Source organism: Haliotis asinina, chromosome 6, assembly GCF_037392515.1.
Source record: "Haliotis asinina isolate JCU_RB_2024 chromosome 6, JCU_Hal_asi_v2, whole genome shotgun sequence".
Classification (NCBI taxonomy): Eukaryota; Metazoa; Mollusca; class Gastropoda; order Lepetellida; family Haliotidae; genus Haliotis; species Haliotis asinina.
In genome coordinates, this window is record NC_090285.1 from 59,973,717 (window position 1) to 59,997,984 (window position 24,268).

The 24,268-nt window shown below is 38.3% G+C and overlaps 2 protein-coding genes across 2 annotated transcripts in view; both read left to right on the plus strand.

Moving 5' to 3' along the window:
* Positions 1-24,268, plus strand: part of LOC137286178 (fibronectin-like) — a 263,485-nt gene that overhangs the window by 67,268 nt on the left and 171,949 nt on the right. The gene's annotated exons all lie outside the window — the stretch shown is intronic.
* Positions 11,832-24,268, plus strand: part of LOC137286175 (receptor-type tyrosine-protein phosphatase H-like) — a 298,258-nt gene continuing 285,821 nt past the window's right edge. Inside the window, exons 1-2 of the mRNA XM_067817873.1 lie at positions 11,832-12,287; positions 23,431-23,500. Of these exons, the coding sequence (XP_067673974.1) occupies positions 12,231-12,287; positions 23,431-23,500 (127 nt within the window). The 5' untranslated portion in view covers positions 11,832-12,230. The remainder of the gene's footprint in view (positions 12,288-23,430; positions 23,501-24,268) is intronic.

The following is a 24,268-nucleotide window of genomic DNA, read 5'->3' on the forward strand; positions in this document are numbered from 1 at the left end:
TAAATATGACGGATATTGTTCTCTAACTATGGAAGTGTATGTGTCGCTGTAGTTATTGACGCAGTAAGTATGAGATCTTATTTCAATATTTCCCTAACACGCAAATGAAAACATCACATAATCCATTTTTAGCAATGTCACATGATGAACACATGTTTATGTTCAAATTAGTTTATCCTTCGTCTTATGGCACGTAGCGACGTAGAGAAACATTATGACTGCAGGCTGACAGCCTATTCACTTATTTCAAGGATAGGCTGCATTGCCGGCTGCTCATCACAACCTGGTTTGTGTTACGGTTCCCATAACATCGCAGAAAGCACAACCACCACGACAACATCCCGGACAGCTCCTTCTAACGCCGTCGTCACCAGATACGTGGTCTCGGTTACACCAGGGAACATTACTACGATCAGAGTTCGGAGAGACAGCAGGACCAAGCCCATCACAGGTCTGACGCTACAGGTGAACGTGAAGGTAAAGATGACGTATCTGCAGCTCCAAAGCGAACAAGTATACACTGGACACTTAGAAGACTTAGCTCTGCTGTTCAATTGTAGTTGGTCGACAACGATGACATTTTATAACTGAATTTATCAGCACCAGCATAAAAAAGTACTATCATTATTTAGTGTTTCACCTCTAAATGGTACACTGACCACAAGTAAACGGAAATGGAGCAAACCTCAAACTGAAGATGTCACGACAACTAGCAATCCGCTTCTTCTTTGTCTCACTCACGTATGCCTGCCATTTGTGAGAAATACCATCGGTATTACACAAGACGTCAATATACCAGGTATGCCTCCGATTTTTTCTTAGATCTCTTTCTCAGGTAGTTAAGTTGACCTACATGTTTTGTCTGAGAATACATCTCTAAAATGCATTTCAATTGGAGGAACAGTCCCTATGTCTTGTCATGTGACATTAAGAACGTCCGACAAACCCACAACTGCTGACCCGATTACCCATTAACACGTTTTATTCCATCATGTGCTTCAATTGAATTTGTCTGTGGTGATAAACTACCGAACACGTTTTTGTTACAAAACAGTTATTCATGATAAACTAGTTCAGATGATCTAAGAGTCCTAATTTGGCAACACGAATCGAAGTGCCGTGACCAAATTGCCAAAATGGGTTGTGTGTTACAACCCTTAATGTGAAAAATATTAGGAATGTAAATTGTTTTACAATAAGGGTTGCATATTAACCTTTTTAGAATTAGAAAAGAATAAAGCAATTAATACCTTGTGGTTCATACGCAAATCGTAAAACACAACTTTGTAGGTTCTGATACCTTTCGGTATGTACTTAGCGAAACTAATCAGCAAAAAATGACAATGCAATCTATGAAGTTGAAAAAATACGCAATGAAAAATAGCCCGCGGAATCGGAGTTCAAACCATTCACTAATTTCCCCCCGCGTTGGGGGAAAACGTGGTTTCAAAACTCAGCTATGCTGCGCTGAGCTCATAACGCATGCGCAGAGAATAGGTTCGCGGAGCTTCAAACAGTATGCCTGTCCGGAGTATCAGGTCGTGAGCAGTACTCAAATCTTGGTTGTGTACACAAACAAGTAAATAATCTACTCGTTACATAAAATATACATGGTGATTGTGATAAGCAGACTCTGTCACTGAGAACATCAATGCACAACATCAATAACTGACTACATGCAGTTTAAAACTAACACCTATCGGGCTTATGAGTCATAAACAAAGAGCCGACTAAGCGTATCGGCGTATCAATGAACCAGTGGCCAACGAAAAGGCTTCTTTACGCTTGAGTACGCATCCACCGGCTATGACTGGGTTCGGTGACGCGACTGCTTCGTTTCGAGGGAGGTAAACCCAAGTGCAAAATGTTGCACGAATAAGTGGTTACTGTGTTTCAATCATGTTTCAATTTTTGGTTGCATGTGACCTATATGTGTTTATAATAAAGGTTGAAGTGACAGTTGAATATTCCCTTTCAGAACAAGGGTTATCACCATAATTGATATATATGTACAGTCATGAAATTTCATGTATAATTGATAATAACTTTGTCCAATAGTTAATTAGCAAGAACGGCCGTCTGATTGCTGTTGTATATAGCGCCTTATCCTTTCAATCGATTTCAGCTAACTCATAGTAAATACATGTCACAAAACCTGATTCATATTCATATAAAATAACTACCAAATGCATAACTGCATGATCAACTACAAATGGTACGGTTGTTCGTATAAATGTGACCATATTTCGTCAGTCGTCACAAACGTCTGCAGTGCCAAGTCAATTATTTAGTTTAGAAAAAATAACAGCAAGAGAACACAAATATAGTCCAATTAGGGCATTTCATCATTTTCGTCGCTGACACAACTACATGGAAAAGTCCTCAACATACAAAGGTGTACGACAGTATACATTATGATGTCATTCAGGATAACCTTATTTCTGTTTTTATGTTAATAATAGTAATGATGTATAGTATGTGATGCATGTATTTGATGCATGGTGTGTGATGTGTATGATGTATGATGCATGGCATGTAATGTATGGTATGTGATGTATGATGTATGATGTATTTTATATGATGTATGATATGTAATAGATGGTATATGATGTATGGTATGTGATGCGTATGGTGTATATGATATGTTATGTATGGTATGTGATGTATGGTATGTGATGTATGGTATGTGATGTGTATGATGTATGTTATGTGATGTAAGGTATGTAGCATATGGTGTGCGATGTATGGTTTATAAATCAGATGTATTTATACTCACGACAGTACATACACGCCCATGACGACTGTATTTCAAACACTGGTGAACGTGCAAACTTCAACTTCACAGAGCAGGTCATCAAGAGAGATAGCTCTGACACTGGATCCTCCACAACGCAAATCACTCTATACAACATATACGGAACGGTTACGGCGATGTTAGAAGCATAGTAATTGCAGGTCTGTTGTCTGTTTTTTATAAATGTAAAACCTGTAAATCCTGTGCAGTTGATGATCGTGTGTTGTGTTGGATAACCCTGTCTCTCTGAACTGTGTGGTCAATTCCATGCTGCTGATTTGCCATGTGTTATAGATATCAAACATTTATGTAAGATCGCCCGGTTACATGATTCCATCATAAGAAGCATCTCAGGACGACTCCTTTATGAGGGAACTAGACTGCATGATTCCGGCCTGTTTGGCAGTGTGTCCTATGGCTGTCAAAATACGGAGTCAACCAATTATTTCTCTTCAACACACTGGCTACAGTGGCAATAATGTTGAAAGAACTTGACAACTTTCCTAAAAAAGCTGATAAGAGTTAGCTCCCTTCCACTACCAACGGCAATTTGGTCATGTCTACATTGTATGAAGATGACCTATATATATAGTTTAAGGTTAAATAGGGAGCTATCTAAATGATATTCGCTGTGGCGTCGAGCAACACACATACAGTTTCATGCAAATGATATGAGTGACGGATGCGACAGGTGGGACAGGCAGGCTTCCTCAGTCTGTGACCACCAGACCTCATCACTGATTGTCAGTATCCATCAATATAATGTTTACAGCTGCTTTTCTTTAGACGGCCAGTGAAATCTCTGGGATAACCGGTTATTCTATCACGTTGACATCATATATTTACGAGTCTATTTGTCATACGAGTGTGATGTGTATATTTCAGGGTGGGGAATCAAGTCATATACCTTTGGCAATCTCTCCCGCTATTGGTTTTACAAGTTTGATATCTTAGCTCAAACAAAAAATGGTGCTTCATCCATTGTCAACAGCGACCCTGAGAGGACGATGGAATCAGGTATTTGATGGCTCAACGGACATAAACTATGATTTTTTTGCGATCACTTTCTGTATGGTGAGTGTGTACAATTAAGTCACGTGCCATTCCAATGTCACTCTGATGACATAAGGACGTTGAGTGGTTATTATCAAAATCACATTATATTCACTGGTCACAATACATCCATCCTTTATGTTTATCAAAATGAAAATTATAGAAAATGTTTGTATGTCTCATTTATTCAGAACCGACAACTTCGACTGGATTCCGGATCACAAAACTCCCAGATGTATTCAACAAAGTCTGAGTTTCATGGAAGTGTCCAAACCAGAAGGGCGAACGAAATGGAGAGATTATCAACGTCAATTCAAACTTTTTCACAAATGTGAGATGAATACATTTATACAACACTCACAGCGATGGCTAGCTCGTAAACCAATCGCTGCCAGTAATCATTCTATGTATTGTGACATATTTTGTCACACTTGTTGTTTACCGAATTCAATTACCAACGTGGTCAATACTAATCACGTACGCCACACGAGTGTCGTATTGCGATGACCTGTGTCGTAGCGACTTGACCCAAAATTCTAACGATTTGATTGGATGACCGATGACCGTTTCATTCATAACAAACACGTGAATTAATTCGTTCTACTATTAATGTGCATTGTGGGAATGTAAACGTTGAGAACGTAATCGTGTCGCTGTTTAATTGTGAGTCGAACTGTGACATTATGTCCATGGAGAAACATTAACGCAATGTTTTCACCAGATTTTTGGACGAGTAAAACCAAGAAACGGGGTGCTACGGAGCAGTTTACAATAGGCGTTTGTACGAGGCGATAACAAATGACACGCCGGTTACCAAGGCGTCAGAGGTGACGTCATGCGAAAAACGCACAACAGTACAATATTCTCTTTCTGGAACCGGTGTAGATTTGAAACCACATAACAACAAAATAAGCTATTCTAAGTCATTTTAATGCACGTAAGTGGGTAATAAATAATATACCGCGCTTGGTAAGACCTCATGTAGTATCCTTCATGTGGCATTCGAACATCCGACTCAGTGTGGTACCTTTTAATAAATAGACCATCCCAATGTTTGTGAACTAACAAGAATGTTAGTTGGTTGAAACTTTTCAAGCAAGGTCGCATGAAAACATGCTTAAAGTGTCATTGCATGCTCCTAAGGTTACAGGGTATTTCTCATGTATAAAATTTAAGTTTCAAGCGCCCATTTGTTTGAATATTACAATCGTTGATGATGTAATATTGTGTCCTTCAAAGTGTTCACTATCAAAAGAAAGCTTTTACGTTCACTCAGTAATTTATCGGTCAAATTAAGATTCTTCAGCAAATTAAATACTCTCATGTACATCACTCAGTAAGCGACATTACTAGAACCAGGTAAGTGATTATTGTGTCAGGGTCATATGGTCTTTGTTTCATGTTGTAAAGTAACACAAACACGAACTGTTTCCATGAACATCGATATCAACGACTTGCCTATAACGTCTATGCTTCGTAACATTGACTGGCATTGGTACAGAAGGAAACAGTCCAAGACGTTTATCTGGTCTCATGGCGAAAGTGTGTATATTACTCACGATACAGTAGAATGGTGTTCTAAATTCTGTATTCTCTTGTCTAATGTGCTAAGATGGTTCAATGTTATCCAATGGGATTGCTTTAGCGATATTCAGAATTCCGTTATGTTTTCAGGTATTTGCCCTGGTTGCATGATGTGTTTTACTGTGTATATTCGAAATGGTTGATTAATAGTCCCATGAAGTCAATGCGTTTAGTGCCTGATATCACACTCAGGTGGAATACAAACTCGTTGGCCATTTCCACTGTATATTTTGTTTCCAACCAGTCGGATGGCCCGAGTCTGTTTGTGCGGATCTGCTCAGTTCACTTGAATGTCAAGGTCGCTTATGGCCGACATGTGAGTAGGATTGCCGGCTATTTTGGTGAAAATGCTTGCTTACTGTCGAAAAAATGACATGTAGATGTTGTAATAAGTTTTCCGACCCTCGGAATACCGCGGCCGAACGAATCCAGCCCAGCGCTGGTGCTGCCAACGTGGCTGGAATTAATAAACGAATTTAAAAGGTGAGTTTTCGCCGTATTGGGTGATCCAGGATTTTGGCGTGAAATTGCGGAAGTAGCTGTTTGCGATGATTCGTAGCGTATAACGTTTGAAAGAATGATCCGATTGTGACCATTTATAGCTCATTTTGTAGGGAAATCATCTGGCTTTCGATCCGTTGGCCTCGATGGGGCCTTAAAAATATTTTACGCGGTAACATGTAACTTTGATCGAGGAGGGGGTGGTTTCCTCGTTACATCCCTTTCCTTTTATATAGTACTAGGGTAGGGTCTATACATCTATATGTCTTTCGAACGCCGTTTCAAAGCGATACAAGCCCCTGTGGCACCAATGCTACCTCAAACGTTGACATGAAATCATGAACACCAAAACCTGAACCCGCAGGAATAAAACTCGACATTAGAGGAAACTGTTAGAAAGTCTGTTTATAGTTTATATCTCACTGAATACATCGATGTAAATATGTAAGATAGAGATGGAAGTTAGTTTTAAGTCGCACTCAGCAATGTTCCAGCTATATGGCGGCGGTCTGTAAATAATCGAGTCTGTCTAAATAAGTAACAGATGATGATTATTGGTCTCATTTACCTCACCTAGACTACAAACCAATTAAAACCTCAAGTAAATGGATCTAGATTAAACCTAAACTGTTATCATATCACAAGCACATCATCATAATCAGCCGCTCACTTATCACAAATGTTTTAGCTTGAAGCTTTAGTCACATTGCTTTGTGGGAAACTGGTTCAGCATGTAGTGGTGCACCTTCAGTGTTTCACTCTCTGTGATGAGCAGACAACAAGCCAAACATGCTAGCTATCGATCCCGTCCAGAGCATCTCCGGTCAACACCAAGAATATGAGTTCAACAAAATCGAGATCAAACAGCGAGTCTGTGTTGTTTGAAGACATTCCTCCTCCTTCCTGTGTTTCTGAACGGGTTTTCTGGGCGTTTAGCATGACACAGATATACCCTTAATTCATAAATGTCAAAGGTATGACGATTTACTAATTTGAAAGGCTGCATTCCCTTGTTGTCACAGTGTGTCTACAGAATGTGCACAATGTGTGTTATTTGTATACCTACAATGAATATCAAGTAAATGGTTTAGTTACACATAAGTACAGTCGACACTATCAGTGTTAAACACGGTAAATTACACTTGAGGGCAAACGACAGGTAAGTAAAGGCTTTAGTTACACGTGAGGACGGTCGACACTAACAGTGTTAAATAAAGGGCTTAGTTACACATAAGGATGGTCTACACTGTCAGTGTTAAACACAAGGTTTAATTACACGTGAGGACAATCGACACTTCCAGTGTTAAGTAAAAGGTTTAGTTGCTCATAAGGACAGTCGACATCAACAGAGTAAAGTATATGGTTTAGTTACACACATCACAGTCGAGACTAGCAGTGTAAAGTAAAGGGATGGCCAGGATATGAGACCAGTCGACAGCGTTTTGTGTTAAGCATAGGGTAGGGATGTACCCAACGTGTTTCACTCACAGACATTAACAAAGTGTGGTAAATGCATACCTATATAGACCATGACTTCACAGTGACATACATTAGTTTAATTTTCACTGAACGGTGTATGTGCCAGGAGGCGCTCTGTTGCAACAATTGTTGAGATATTGCTGACTGTAATCAGCGGGTGAGGCTATGTTTCAGTCATCAGCTCAAACAAAGGATCTTACTTTAGAGCAATTGCGAGTCACTAATTGCCAATTGTATGTCACCGAAGACTTCATAAGGAAAATTCAGTTTTATCAAACAATGCACATTGCAACTAAAACAACGTCTCTTATTCCCGTTGTGCCGGTTATTCTATTTTTCAGCACGAACAAAGACTCGACCAGGAAGGTAATTTTTTTTAAAAAGAAAGATCCAATGTGGCGTGTCCGGTAACCGGTTCAGTATACACACACTAGGCATATGATAACATATGGGCGGGGTTCGACTTACAATGTCCTTCACATTCTGCACCGTTCCCTTTTCCTAACATGTGGCATTTGAGTGATTCAGTATTATACGAATACGAATCTTAACAAGTCTGCCTTACACAGAACCTGACCGCCCCAGTGGTGCATTGGATAGAGCGTCCGCCCGGAGCAACTTGAAGTCTCGGGTTCGATCCCCGGTCACGTCATATGAAAAGACGATTTCAAATGATAGTTTGGGTTTTTTTTGTCTCTGACTGGTGCTTGACATTAATGGGTACAAGGACTGGTCGGCTCGGAGTCAGTGTACTGTGTCTGAGTGGGGTCTTGATGCTTAACTGAAGCATGGTGTCTCAGTGAGCTAGCACAAGAGAACTAGTGTTAGTCTGGACTAGAACTTGCATGACGTTCACCTCATCTAACCTGAGTAGGAGCAGACGCCTTCAGAACATATGTCATTTCTATTTTCTTCAGTATTGTTCACTGAATGTATCATATTGTTCAAAACCTATACAAGAACATCTCCATCTCGTGCATATGGCATCCTAATCCTGACACACATGTGTATGTTATGCTATATGTTGGCCATGACATTCTAAATGTGTTATGCAATTTGAATGGGACGGTTTACATCTTACTTCCTGGATTATGCATACAGGCCACTGTAAGCCCACAACCCAACCGGTTAACTCTCTATTTCACAGCCTATATACAAGCACCTTAACAGTACCAATGCCTCATTTTGCGGTAACTGTTATACTTTAAGGGCAAAGTCATTATCAGTGTAGTATATATATAAGTATAAGTATCATAATTTGCACCGAAATACAGCGTGTAACTAAATTTTATAACCAGTCAAAAGTTGACATAAAAGAATCCAACTCTTTCCTTTCATAAAATGGGTGTTACCAGTCAAACAAACCACGTGAAACATGTCTGTACAGTATTATCATATACGACCAGGAAGTTGTCAGCCGAGGTCTATTTTCCTTACCATATCGTTTTTGGTTGGATTTGTACAGACATTTGTCAGACATCTGTACAGTCTAACAACGTTATGTCAAGCTTCGTGTGTCTTACAGATGTCTCGATTTTTAAACCTTTATAACCTTCCTTCTGTCATCATTTGCGGTGGTGTGGAACCTCGGATAACTCGAAGTGTCTGCGTATACATAGGGTCATCCAACTTCGACAACAAGGTGTTCAACTGTATTGTATCCAAGCCTAAATTCAACAAGAGAAAAATATACATTCCGTTTATGTTGACTGGTTGTCATACATTCGATACTTATCCGGGAGTAGAAAATTCAAGTGGACTGTTTCAAGACATGTAAACATTATATCTGACAAAAACATATAGCGACAAGGTAGTTGTACAATCGAGGAAAACACGGGAGAGCATGTTATCTGTGTACATGTATTAAGCATACTTTTTGCCTTTTTGTATCACAGATATGTCATGTTTTGAAATGCCTTCATTGTTTCTGCCTTAAGATATTTTAAAGATATGCTGAGGTCATACATGCTGTCATTTAAGAATCAATTGATAGCAGAACTTAGAAACGCGTAACTGCACGAATATAGTAATTACCTAAACGAGGCAAATGCATTTTTTGAGGGACGCATGACTTAAAATAACAGGCATGCTAGCCATAACTATAGACTTGTCTGTAAAACCGAGACAATTTTGAAGCACATTGTTGGGAAGAATCAGGACCTACTGTTATCTTTTCCTGGTGACATGCTTGCTCTTGCCGGGAAGATTACGAGTCATGTAATAAATGAACACAACAACCGGAAGCAAACGTCCATATCATACTAGTTTACAATGTTATAATTAATGAGCAAATATATGGCTATAAATATATGTACTATAAATACGTTCTAAGTATAAATGTAAGTATATGCTAAAAACTAACAGCATTACTTCAAGTAATCATTATTGATAATGATTATCATGAGGGACTTTATGTCACATTAACATCATGTCCTTCTCAAGCGTGCTGAAACTTTCCTGAGAGTAACATTTTGGAGTCTGGGGTTTTCCGCCCATATATGACACCCGAATTAAACAAAAGTGTGCTGTATTTGATTTCATGTGTCTTTTTAATGCAAGCAGTTACAGTTTTCATGCGATTAGTCATAATGTTTTGCGAATACACGCGACTGTTGTTCATTTCCAAGGTCACAGATGTTCATAAATCAGATCAAACTAAACCGACTCAAAGTATATAATGCCTTCTTCGCAGTAAGCAAAAACTTGTTACACAATATATTTGATTAACGTGTAATTGGCCATTTTAACGTAGACATGTCAATGTATTTTTTTTTAAACAAACAAACTAATAAATATGAGTTGATGCTTGTGTAGTTCAATTTACGTGTAAAGATTTAGCTATTATACAAACCGTCATTCAAGAATGTTCCAATCAAGAATAACTATATTTAACTATTAATGATATCAACACTTAATTCGACATTAAGTGAAAGAGAATTCACATAAATCTCTTGTAGTTTGAGTCATCAGTGCAGGAAAACACGATTTTACATTCAGTCTATATTTGTGTCTGACCATGATAACAGATGCGAATCAATGAGAAAAGGAAGTACATATTTTGAAATTATACTTTTGTGTATGGACTTGAGGTTTGGGTTTAAAATGTACAAGTAGCAAGGAGTGTGTGTGTTTGTGTGATGGAGGGGGAGGGGGGGGATGTTGAGGGAAGTGATAGAGAGAGAAAGGTATGGCGTCACTATGACACACAGTATCGGCATTAGTATGCAAACGTAAGATATGTGTCACGGACGAGCGACCATGTGATCTGCGTATCTGCACCTTGGCGTCTTGACAACATTTTGTCGTCTTCCAGCTTTTCAAACTTTACACAGGTCTCAACATTAAGCAGATCCACTTGAGATGAGAAAAAAGTTATTTCGGAGAGGTAATATCTTTTCCTCCTGCAAATATTGTATCATATGGGTTTCATAATCATAAGAATGCTTGTTACAAAGCCAACATTCTTTTGAGACTCTATTTCGTGATGAAATTTTCGAGCATAAGTGCAAGGCTGCGCCGTGTTCAGGATATAAAAAGGGTAAGATGGAAAGTATGTTATATGTCACTGACGTCTAAAGTCGCATGCAAAGAGACGTGCATTACGTGATACCTTGTTATGCTTCATTTCTTCTTCATTTTCTTGTACTTGTTTGTTTACAGTTCGTATTCATGGGTGCTTGGGTGTAAATGAATCACTGCATAAATAAGTATATATGTAGTTTCTAAGGTTGAATTTACACAACATAGACTGAAGATCACCACAAATAGTTGATTTTCGGGGCGTATTAAGCATGGAAGCACAGAATATGTGTTTTAGTTCATTGTAACGAGTGTTGCATAAAGTGCCAGCCAACTAAGATTCACTTTTATCAATGTAGCCATTCTTGTTCCACAGTTCTAAGTTTGTAATAGAGGACTCAGCCTGGAGATCTTTTATCAAGTCCCTGCACAGTGCGGGCAAAGTACTGTTGTATGTTTTCTGTTAAAAACGTTGCTGCTTTCTATTGTCAAATAATACTTCACAGACATAAAAAAACTGGTTTCCGAATCATTCTTTGTCATATTTGATAAAATATGTAGATAGTCAGAGGCGAGTCAGTGAAAATAGGAAGTACACGTCATGAATTCATACTTCGGTGTTGTGGAGTTGAGGAAAGGGTTGGTGTCCATATTGTGTTTAATACATAAATTTAGCAAAATTAGTATTAGGTGTTGTTTACTCATTTAATGCATATAAATTAATCAATGTTTCAGTCAAATGAGAACCACTACCCATGATGACCAAACACTTGGTAGGAAAGTCCAAAATGTTTTAGGTAATAACGGTTGTATACGCTGTATGCGGTCGTTTATTGCAGGTAGTTGTAAACCAATCCGGGAGGGGCTGAAACACAGCGGTGTTGCTATTATGCCTTGACATGACGCTACCGCGCGAGATCCCTTGTAGTGTCTCTGAAGCGAGAGGGAAGACACGATAAGCTTTTTGTTAGACGAGTTCAGAGGTCACACACAATCTAGTCACGTGGCCTTGTTGAGAGAATGAGGAAGTGAAATTGCTCGGGTGGCCAACACGGGTGGAGACAGTCTTACACAATCGCTCATCAGGGTCGAGGAGCGTCGGTCGGGAAAAGGAATACGAATACCAGGCCCACAGTATATCGTGGATAGCCGGACTGTGTAGTACATTGAGAAGTATACTGCTTGTCAACACCCGACAGTGTACGCGTGGTAGAGATGACTGGGTGTGTTTAAGGACTAGAGGAGGAATATGTTCTTAGTGAGTCAAATTTAAGAACTTTGAACACATTCATACATCAACATGGATACCTTAAAGTACTGTCTCATCGTCATCGTATTCTCCTGCTTCTGTTCGCAGGTAAGCTTTTATTTTATAAATAGTTGACCTACTATTAAGGTTAAAGAGACCTACCTGTAGAGCAAGGTATGGAGCGAGTCAGCAGACCGTGGTGTGTTGTTTGTGTTCACTGGACCTTATCGCCCTATCGTATCTCAGAAACATGTTCATTTTATTTGTTATTTCCACATACCGTTTTCTTAGTCCATATATGAAGTCTTATATCTCGATAATGGCTTCCATGAGCTAGCAATACACATCCTAGATCTAGCCTGTTGTACCTGTTATATACATAGCTGACCTACATAAAACCCGTATGAACAACAGATAAGCTTTCTGTTACCTGGTGTAACTTGAAGTAGCGACACGCACGTTATGAAGCAACTGTCAATATTCGTACGTTGGTAACGGATACACACGATGAAAGGGAATATTTATTTCCTACGTAGGATGTTTGTGCATGGCCGTGTTTTTATTTTTATTAATTCATTTTATGTAATAACGTGCAATATGAATGTTTATCGAAATCCCCTGGCAGTTTAGATATGGTGAGTGAGGGAGTTTAGTTTTACGCCACACTCGTCAATATCCCACCTGTATGGCGGCGGTCTGTTAATAATCGAGTCTGGACCAGACAATCCAGTGATCAGCAGCATGATCATCGACCTGTACAATTGGGAAACGATGACATGTGTCAACCAAGTCAGCGAGCCTGACAAGCATATTCGCCTTTTATGGCAAGCATGGGTTGCTGAAGGTCTATTCTACCCCGGACCTTCACGGGTCTCTTAGATATGGATTTAACCGGAAAGTCAGACAAATTCTCTTACAAAAATGTAATTTTGGAGAGACGGGTGCTGTTTAATTGTCTTTTCTTCTGTTTTAAAATTCACTTTAGCATTCCTAGCTACCGGTGTACGTGCCGCATCATATACAATGTATTTATAACAATGTGGTGATTTTAATGTTATTTTTAGAATAAATTGATGAAAGAATATACAATTTTTATCAGTATTTATGTGTAAATTAACCCCTGGATGCCGAGGGTTTTTTCAGGCACACATTTTCGTAAGGTTTGAAAAGTGAACGTTGTGCGAGATTTGCGCTCGCGTGGTACTGGATCTGCGTACGGCTATAAAATTGCACGGAAATGTAGAATATTTAATTTCCCATCAGTTAGTCGAAATGTATATGCGGCTACCTCAGGGGTCTGAGAAATAGACACTGTTAAAAGTTGTCCAAAACTTTTGTGTGTGTTGAAAAACAGCAACTTTCTCCGTTTTTTACCGTGCACCAATAAAAGCATTTTGCTACGGTTTTTTTAATTTGGCATCTTTACGGAAAGTGTGAGCGAAGAAAATACAGCTTGATATCTGAACGACATAAGTGTATATGAAATGGATGTATGTGCTAATGCATAACGTCATAATCACAAAATCAAAAATGACCTGCAATAAATGTCAGAAAGTCGATTTTCTACTATGACGTTAAACGTCGACAGAGTATTCATGCACGTATAAAGATAAGGGGGCATACCTCAGCTATGGTTTACATTAGGTCAGTGTAACTCCGATCACATGGATACCTTTTGGTAGTTTCACAATTTGTAAGAAAAGATGCCAGTGTACTACATCGAAAAGCAGGTAATAGCGATTTGGATGTCCCTATCCGATACATATTTTACTTCTTAGATTCCCATATTCTCCTGTTTGTGTATATGTATTTTTATTAATTTTCCATCATTATTAACGGAGTAACTGCCACATATTCAAATGTAATGAAATAACTGAAAATAATGCGACATTTTAGTTGACGTCACGGCATGTTTTGTGCATTTTGTGACGTCGGAAAAAGACGACTCTGGTTGCTGATAAGCATATATCTAACCTAATTTCCACTCAATGTGTAAAAGATGTCGGCTTCTGTGTCAGAATTCAACACTTTTTAGCCAAAATATAAAATGAATGGTTTTATCACTGAAATAGTGTCCTGAATATATCAACAATTACACGGTTCTACTACATATCTTATTGTGAGCAACACGCGCACCTGCCTAGCATCAATTTAGCGTAAATGAAAATTTCATAACACCTGATTATTCATTGAATATTCATTTAGGAAATAGACTTTTCCTCTCATGATTATGAAATCAATTCCCTTCATAAGTATGCAATACAAGGTACAAAGAGATCGACTTTTCAGTACAGAAGTATTAGAATATGGATGTAAGGCTTGACCAAATTAAGACATGACCTTGTTTATATATTTTTAACAATTTTCGTATAAATATTGTTTGAGTTAGATATTCTGCCATCAGATATATTTTAATCGAATTTGAATTGATTTTATTATAGAAAAAAATGATAATGAATCTTAAAGCGTTTTTGACAAAATCGCACCTGGTCAATCAATATTCATAACTGTTTTGTCTACAAAAACGACACAAACCAATGCAATGAACAAGGCAATTCCTTTAAATATATGTGCCCCTACATTTCCTAAAATGTACAAATTTCATTATTTTCATTAATATTATAAGTTTTACTTATATTAATTTCTTATATTAATCTGTTCATATGAAACTGCAATATTTGTCCCAACGTATTGAATATTGTACGTCACGGGAACTAAAGCACATGTTGCAGTAATGGCTACGTGTGATCTTCCAACACAGGCTTAAAATGTGGTATAGTACACTTTCTGAGTCAATTTCCCATGTAAATATTATTCAAACAATCAGAAGCTTTCAAAGAATAAAAACGCATACCTTATATCCACATATGGTATGGTGTTGAACATGGACATATGTAGATACTGAAATCAGTTTCATGAAAAAATATCTGAACGATACGCAAAATATACATGACAATACTGAAAGTGCAGTCGGACTGATATGGCCATTGTGTTTTCTCTTGTTCAACCGACCTTCACCTCAAAAACATTGCCTAATATGTGCAACAATGTTGACGTGTGACATCACTACCTATGACCGATTTCTTTCAAAATGGCGGCTTCGCTGACAAGTGTAGAAAGGATTTGGCGAGGACTTTTCCCTTGATTCAGGGATCTTTTGTACATAAATGAGAGATGTAAGTAATCAGAATTATTCTGACTTTCTGTGTATTATTATATGTTTTTATAGCTTACATTGTAAATGTTGGAAGAAGCCAGAAATGCCAATAAGTACCGTTGTCGTTCTACGTCATTTTTGCGTCAGTCATGGCGTCACGCTGCACTAAAAGTTTGACAGGTTCATATGAATTATCAAATAGATTATCAATCTATTTTTAATTTGCTATTTTTTGCTACAATGCTCTTCCGCTCAATATTCTAAGCGTATTGAGCCATTGTAAGCGATAATTACACGGCTGGATGCTGGAAAATTTCCGAAAATGCTACGCAGTGTAAAATCGGATTTTTTTGTTGTTTACATTTCAAACAAGTGCTGTCTTTCGTTTCGTTTTTATACTTAGTATCTTTCGTTTCGTTTTAGCTAGACAGTTGGTATTGGTGACAAAGACCATTTGTAATTTGATTCTAAGATGTGTGGGGAATTCAATGATGCATTTCTCGCAGCCGACTTATGAAATATAAGCGACGTAATAGGCATCTCAATACCGGCCTTCGGCACTTCGGCGTTCGTGTAAGTGCTTTTTCGAAAATATCCCAACCGATTCTGGGTACATCGGCGACGTTTCCGTATTATCGTTACTGGTTACATGAAAACTTGATATCAGTGATCAATAATATGCTATTTTTCAGATTCAATACTCCCAGCAATTGTCCGATTTTCACATTTCAAAACATACAGCAAATAACGCTCTGAATCGAGATTTTAGATAAGGTGAAAAATATACGATGAAGCTTATTTTGAAAAGCAATTTTACGTACTTTAGCTTGGTCTGAGATGATAGTGGATGGTATCAAGAAACAGGGAATTTTCCACAGAATTCAAAACTGTGAAGTATATATATGTGCGCGGTATATCTAGAATTTTATTGAACTTGAAAGTGAGGGGTGAAGAGGAGGGACATATATGTCCGTGTGGCATCCAGGGGGTTATGGTGAGGTGAAATGGGGTTTATAGCCGTGCTTAGGAATACTTCGCTCATATGACGACGTGCATACGTGTGTATGTGTGGCTGCTTATACTAGATCATAGCACTATAGTGCTTGATCACTGATATATTGTACCGCAGTTAAAAACGAATAGCCCACTCAGACACATCATACTGACTCCGAGCCGACTTGTCCTTGTTGTACCAATCAATGCCAAGCACTAAGCAGGGAGCAACAAGTACCATTGTTTGTCTTTTGGTATGACACGTCTGGGGATCGAACCCGCAACCTTCTGTAAACTAATAAATCAAACCAATATCCAACAGTCATATCTCAGTCAATGTCCGTGTGGAGTAAAGAAAAACTGCAAATATAGCACTATAATGTAAAACAATGACTGGTAGAATTTGTCTGTGTACGAAACAAAAGCAAATCTTTTGCGAGAAATTATTATTTTATCATGCACGTTGCAAATCGTATTTCACGTGACAAATGATTACATTCACGACACATTTCCTTCTGAACTTTCAAGAAACAAACTGTATCTTCGTCACAACTCCTTAACTAATGATGCCATGATTCGTATTTCCTACAATGAAACCTTATCGGCACATGAGGAGATCCAAGCGTGTGCAATCAAGCTTTGGCATAACTAAATCAGTTGGTGATATTAAACAATATTACGCATCTTCCAGATCCGTCACCCGGTAACTTATATGTAATGTTCACCCCTCCATCATCATTTCCCCTCAATATTGACAAATTACAGACGTCTGTTTTCAGTGCAAGTGTAGAAGGTTCATACCTACGATAAAGCAAATGAAAGTGTGCAGACATACATTATTTCTTGTCTTCATGTCAAAATGATATTGCAGTATCTATGCATCTATTGCTATAAAGAAGAAAGTCTCATACACATATTATGGAGGGGATGTTGCCCTTTATATCATGGATAATTGGAAAAGCTTCCTGGACGGCAGTTTCACTGTATGGCTATTTTCCAAGGAGAAACTAAACACAGTGTACGAACTTTTGAATAGCATGGATGAAATCTTGCTTTCACTTTGAAGGTAGATGAAACTAAAACAGCTTTCCTGGACACAATGGTAATAAAATCGGTGCTGAAATTGGACCTAAAGATACGTAACAATATTTAAACTTTAAATCTTGTCATCCGAGCCATACAAAAAAAGTTTTCCATATAACCTGGCACGAAGAATGTCTACAATAATTTCAATCCAGGACACCCGCAATCAAAGACCGAATGAACTTAAAATATTTTTACTATTACGAGAGTATCCAAAGTCTCTTGTGGAAGACCAAATCTATAGAGCATTACCGCTTAATTTGACAGGAACGTTAACGATGAAACAAACGAATGAGGAAAAAGTAAGTGCTTTTGTATCAACCTATAATCCGTTGAACCCAAATTTGTTCCATAAGATGAAAGCAAATACATGTATGTCCATCTTAGTACAAGATGCAAGACTGAAATCAATGCTGAAATCTAGAAATATAATAAGTAGCAAAAGACAAATTCAAAATCTCAAAAAGATCCTAACCAAAACAAAATTTGCTTCTATGAAACACAATGTACTAAACCCTACATATTGTTGAAGGACACTCTGTAACTTATACGAGACATGGAGATATCTATGTAAAACAGTACTTTATCCTTCCAAAAACATGATGTATATCATAACATGCACAGGTTCAATGAATGTATATTGGTCAATGAGAAAATTTGATAGCCCGGGTTCGTGTCCATAAACAGCAACTAAAGTGTCGTGAAACCCAATGTATCCCACTAAGTGAGCATCTAGATGTCTGTGCTAAAGGAAACGATATTAAGTTCACAATATTTCCTTTTAATCAAGTTCAAAATTTGGACAAACTAAAACAAATGTTAACTGAACACTACTTCATAGATAACTTCAAACCAATGTCAAACCATTGTAAGCTTTGACCTTGTCACTCTATAACTTTGTCCCTATTGTGACGTCATGATATATATGTAATGACGTCATACTGCAACTGCTACAATCTCCCTGAAGATTAAATTGAAACATGTTGGCGAAAACCGCATTTTGTTCTTATGTAACTGTCTGATAATATATGTATCACTTGAATCAGTATATGAGGACATTATAACACCCACAAGCTACTCGAGCTGTCTAACATCTGAACATTACATATGTATAACCGTTGTTTTTATATCATTTTTTGACGAATGAACAAAAGATAGGTATTGTAATAGTTAGGGTGCTGTGGTGGTTACAAGCAAGAATAGTTTTGGATCTGTGTGTGGCGAGGATCACGTCAGAGACAAAAGTAACGAAAACTACTTTCGCATTTACAAATGTATAACAACAAACATATATATCTTGCTTTCTGAAATATATTGTTGTCTGTTACCTTGTCAACGACGTTCTACAAAGAACATCTGCATCGTTATCAAACTAAGTTAATTTGTTGAAAACGTTCGCAGTATGTATTGATGTATCGAACCTTGTATAATGACATCACATGTGGACGATTTTGGTACCAGTTTGGCGTAAGAATGAAGACTTCGTTAGCACCATGAAGATCCAGGTTAGAATTGATCTTCAGCAACCCATGTTGCTGATACAGATTCTTGCAAGTATGGTCCCAGTTGATTCTAAGCCAGGAAGAATAATTCCCTTATATTTTATCGTCTGCTGATGAGCCAAGTTGATCAGTGCCTAACCCTGGTGTGACATGCAGAACTGACGAATGTGATTTACAGAACTGACGGATGTACCGAACTGATGGACAAACGAACTGACTACAGTTGAAACGAGCTCGTGTGAGTGGTAATTTTGGTTCCTTATAAGCGCAGTTCAATGCATCTGCAATATAATTACGTGTAAGACAGTATTGGTAACTTACACTGAGGGTAAGTTAACCCCTGTCCTGCTTGAAACATGCGTTCTGCCACGCCTACTGTACTCCCAGATTGAGTGAGTGAGTGAGTGCATTAATATTTATCGTCACATCGGCAATTTCAGCCATATCGTGAGGAGAAGAATTAATAATGATATTATAGATCAATAACATTAGAAACTAAAACCATTTTGATGAAGCGAAGTTTGACAGTAAAAACACAAATGTATGGAATCCGAGAAGGGACATTGTCGCGTTGTCGCATTGTCGAGTTGTCGCCCTCTCAAAAACAAGCAAAATGAGGCGAAAATTAACCAAAGCGCGACAATGCGACATTTCGCCTATTTGTCGCATTGGCGCGATGTCGCGTGTCGCGTTTTGAATAACATTTTCTCTGTTCCTCCAAAGAGCGACACGCGACATAGCGACACTTTTCAAGGTCAAAATATGTCGCGTTGTCGCTTTGTCGCGCTTTGGTTAATTTTCGCCTCATTTTGCTTGTTTTTGAGAGGGCGACAACGCGACAATGTCCCCTCTCGGATTCCATACTAATGTATCACAGATGTCCATATTAAACTAGTAACTAAATCTAAAACCTTTAAACCAGAAATAACACGTCAACGTGGAAACAGGGTATAGATTGCCAGCAACTGAAAGTAGATCTCCATACTTGGGGCCATGGGGACTTACAGGACATTGCTTCCTGCATGAACCCTAGCGGGATTTACGCAATCCCTTCTGCTGCTAGCAATTTGGACATGTCTAGCCATAGATTAAAAAGTATGGTACGATTAAAAACACGGAAAGTTTTAATTTACTTGGAATATTTGGGACTTACGTACCCTCTCAGGAGGATAATAATTTTGCAGTACTCTCTTGAGGATAGAGCTCATGGCAATCTAAGTTACTAATTTAAGCTTCTAATCTTAAGATAATTATCTGTCTATTTACAATATTTATCATTAAACAATTCTAAAATGCAATAATTTAATGAGAACTGACATTAGGGGAAAAAATCCTTAATGTTTTGTGATTTGAAATGGGAATTGCTTATGATGGCTAGACGGGTGATCTACGTCAGAATGATAGACGTCACCACTTTATACAATATTCACATGTTACATTTATACAATATATACACTCTATACAACTTAATACATTATTCACATGCTACATTTACATTAGTTGAATGTAATATAAGATCAGTTGATCTCTCACAGGACCCGCCAACAAACTATCCACAAATGCTTGTAACTGGAGAGTGTGTACTGACTCTTGCTGTTGAAGGGTAGCATTCAATGCAAGATGACACTGTAAACGTAAATGACACAGGGCAAACGTTATTTCGATGCAAAATCACAACGTTCGCCGCTGAATTTGGGGCATGAGGACAGTTTTCACAATTCAGTGTTCAGCTCCTAGAAACAGCATGTGCAAGGGAGAGTGTTACATGTTCGGCAAAACATGCTTATTCTTTCCGCGAGCTCTGTTGTTATACATTCACATCCATTTTGCCTTTGAAGGACAAATGGAATATACACTCACGCGCATAAGAAACGCATGTTTTTATCCAAACAAATTTTGTTGCGTTTTGGAAGGCCCCAACACAAACTCATCAACAGAAGGAATCACCAAATCACACCATACCAATGAACATGTGGGTGTAAGACTGCACACAAGTTGGGTCTATCACTCTTTGCTCAACACTGCCACGTTTAACTCAAATTGAAAGAAACTATGTTATCGGACATTTGGAAGCTTCAGTGTCTGTTCAAAATGTTGCCCGTCATTTCGTCGTAAACAGACCACGATTTACCGTCTCCAGCATCGATACAACGCAACACAGACCTTAGACCGCGACCACCCCGCGACAAGATCGGCACAATTCCGGTCACCACCAGCGAGAACCTTTCATGTCAACTCCTTTAACGTTCGAAAACTTTATAATGTCATCAGTCTTGGTAACCAATGAAATGTCTTCACTCAAGGTTACTGTCTATCTGGCCTGACCCAGTTTGCAGTTCCTGTGTGTAATATTGAAAATTGCATACTTGTACCCTTTATACATGACTTATATGGCTTAGGCATGTGTAGAAACGTTGTCTCACTGTCAATCAGAGCAATCTCCTAAGAAGCATCGTTGGAGTTCCTTCCTCGATTGCTTAACGTTTGCAATCAGGTTCATATCAGATAAACGGCTTAGGCGTATAAAACCACATACGGGCATTAATTTCGGGCTCTCATCGTGAAGAGTTTCAATTATGCTATGTCTTATTATTATTTGATCTCGGAGAACGTTGCTGCCATTATTGCCAGCATTCATCATGAGGAAAGGTTTCTGATCAGCTACGAATGCTGTATTCATACTTTGCCTTCATATCAGCAATAACATTAAATTCAAATTAAGTAGAAAGGATTAATAAACACATGACTACATGACGACATCCATTCCGGTAAGATCAGGTTTCCTATCACAAAACCTGATATTGATCAGGATAGATATACGACAGCCAATCATATTTCAATTCATTTTCATTTCACATGTTAATTAGACAATACGTCATGTATATACATTATGATGCAAATACGCTGTATGGTGAAACATTTCAAAGCATTTGAGTAATAACAGAAAAAAGAAATGCTTCGAACGTGTTGCAAGGTGCTGATTTGATTCACTCTCTCATTTAATGACTCGATACATTCATTCGCTGGATTAGCATGGGTATGTTGGCGCTGGAGGTTTTCATATACTTACCAATGTCACCCTCAAGCAATGCACTGGCATAAGCTAAAGGTGACCAAGCGAGCTTTTGGGTGAAAAAGCTAGGGGTTTCATCACCACACACTTGTATGCTGCAGTTGGGACTTCGCTGGAGTGTTGTGGGTTGTTTAATACAAGTCCACATGGAAAGATTGAAGTCTAATGCAGATAACCCTGTTATTATTCTATACGCAAGATGGCCATGTGTCAATTCCTAAAATCCCATGGGAAGACATGCAAAGGAATCGAATCAACGGTCTTCGGTTCGTATTGTTTCTGTTGAGAGTAAGTGAGCACTTTAGTAATTAACGTCACATCGGCAATATTTCAGCCATACCGTGACGAGAACATATATGACTTTGAAATGGAATATATCTACATCATAAAAGCCTGTCGACGAATGACAGTAAAACTAGAATATCACAATTAGAATTAAAACTAGCGTGGAAAGTTAAAACTAATGGCCAATATAATAAAAATAAATGCAGGCTATTGATCGCCAGCAACAGAAGGTAGACCATACTAGGGACTGCTTCTATTGAGAACAAGAAATCTCAGTCGTATTCTTGAGGCTTGAGATGTAATCTGAGATTAGAGACAATAACTAGGTCCTCGTATATACCTCTCGCAGATGATTTTGGAATGAAATATGGTAACCTTTACCATGCCATTCTATAGTATTCTGCGGACGAGAACATATTGGAAACTTCTGCCTAAATATAGCGGGAGTGTAAATGTCTCACAAAACTGAGCGAGTGAGTTTAGTTTTACGCCGCACTCAGCAATATTCCAGCTATATGGTGGCGGTCCGTAAATAATCCAGTCTCGACCAATCAAGCGACCAACAGCATGAGCATCGATCTGCACAATTGAAAAATCGATGTATGTGTCAGCCAAGTCTGCGAGTCTGACCACCCGATCTCGTTACTCGCCTCTTACGGCAAGCATAGTGGCCTTTTATTGAAGCATGGGTTGCTGAAGACCTATTCTACCCCTCGGGTCTGCAAAAAACTGCCCCTTACTGCATCTACAGGTGCAATGGATAACAGCATAAACATTGTTGTACAAGATATAACACTGGATCATAAACACGTTCATCTTTGAAGTAATGGAAATCAAAATATAACTTTACTTATTAAATTCTATAAATGCATCACAACCCTGTGCACTTAAAAGTACCCACGAATCCCTTGGAATATTACCAGACTGGTTGGAACATTGACATCTAATGAAAATGCCATATATGCACAAATAAATATATATATGTGTGTGTGTGTGTGTGTGTGTGTGTGTGTGTGTAGATTCTGCCTAGGAGGGTCGCAGACAAGAGCGTATGAACATTGATAAACAAACTTGCAGTAAACAGGTATTGCGATTACAATAGAGTAGTTAAATTACCACAATTTTTACGTGTTCATTAAATAACCTTTCCACTTTCAGATGAGCAATGCCTCCACTTCAACGACGGACTCCACTTCAACGGCTGCGACTACTGCCACACCAACTACCCGTACGTTCTCATCTATTAACACCTTTATGTATTAACAGTGGCAGTATCACAGAAACATGGCAGCACAAGTAACGCCTCTACATGTAATTAAACACCATAATATTCCTGTAAAAATTACTTCACTTCAGAATTGACTGCGTAGTTTGTTCGGCTATTTTAGGTATGAGAAAAAGCAATATGCAAGTTGCATAAATTCAACAATAAAACCTTATTATTTGTTGAATCGACACAAGTACACAATCTATTTACACAATGAAATGATTATTTTCTGTGAGACAGATTGTAACAAAACGGAATAAATATGCCAACGAGAGGTGGTTTACAAATGACGGTAACCGCCACATTCGAATATTTTTTTCCTGAAAACGTGAGACAAGGTGGTAAGAATACGGGGAAAGTAAGAAATGGAACCCGAAAATATAACATTTGTCGCAATTATGCCGGCAAAAATAAACAGGATAGTTATCCTTCATGGATCTATGCATGATCTACTGTAGTCTTTATAGGAAATGGGCTGGACAAATAAAAACGCATAGATTTTGTGAAAAACGTCAAATGCAGGTGAATAGCAAGGAAATTCCCTCCACTTATAGTCGAAGATTCTCCGTCTTCTGTAGAGATGTCTGTAGTCCGCTGCGGTGGTCGTGGCATAGCATTTGAAATGATCCAAAATGCCAGCAAAACAGCAAAACGTTGACTTTTATCCTCAAGATACTGCAGCATTGTTTGTCAGTTACTTTTTATTTAAAGGTATCGTATATGCGTAGG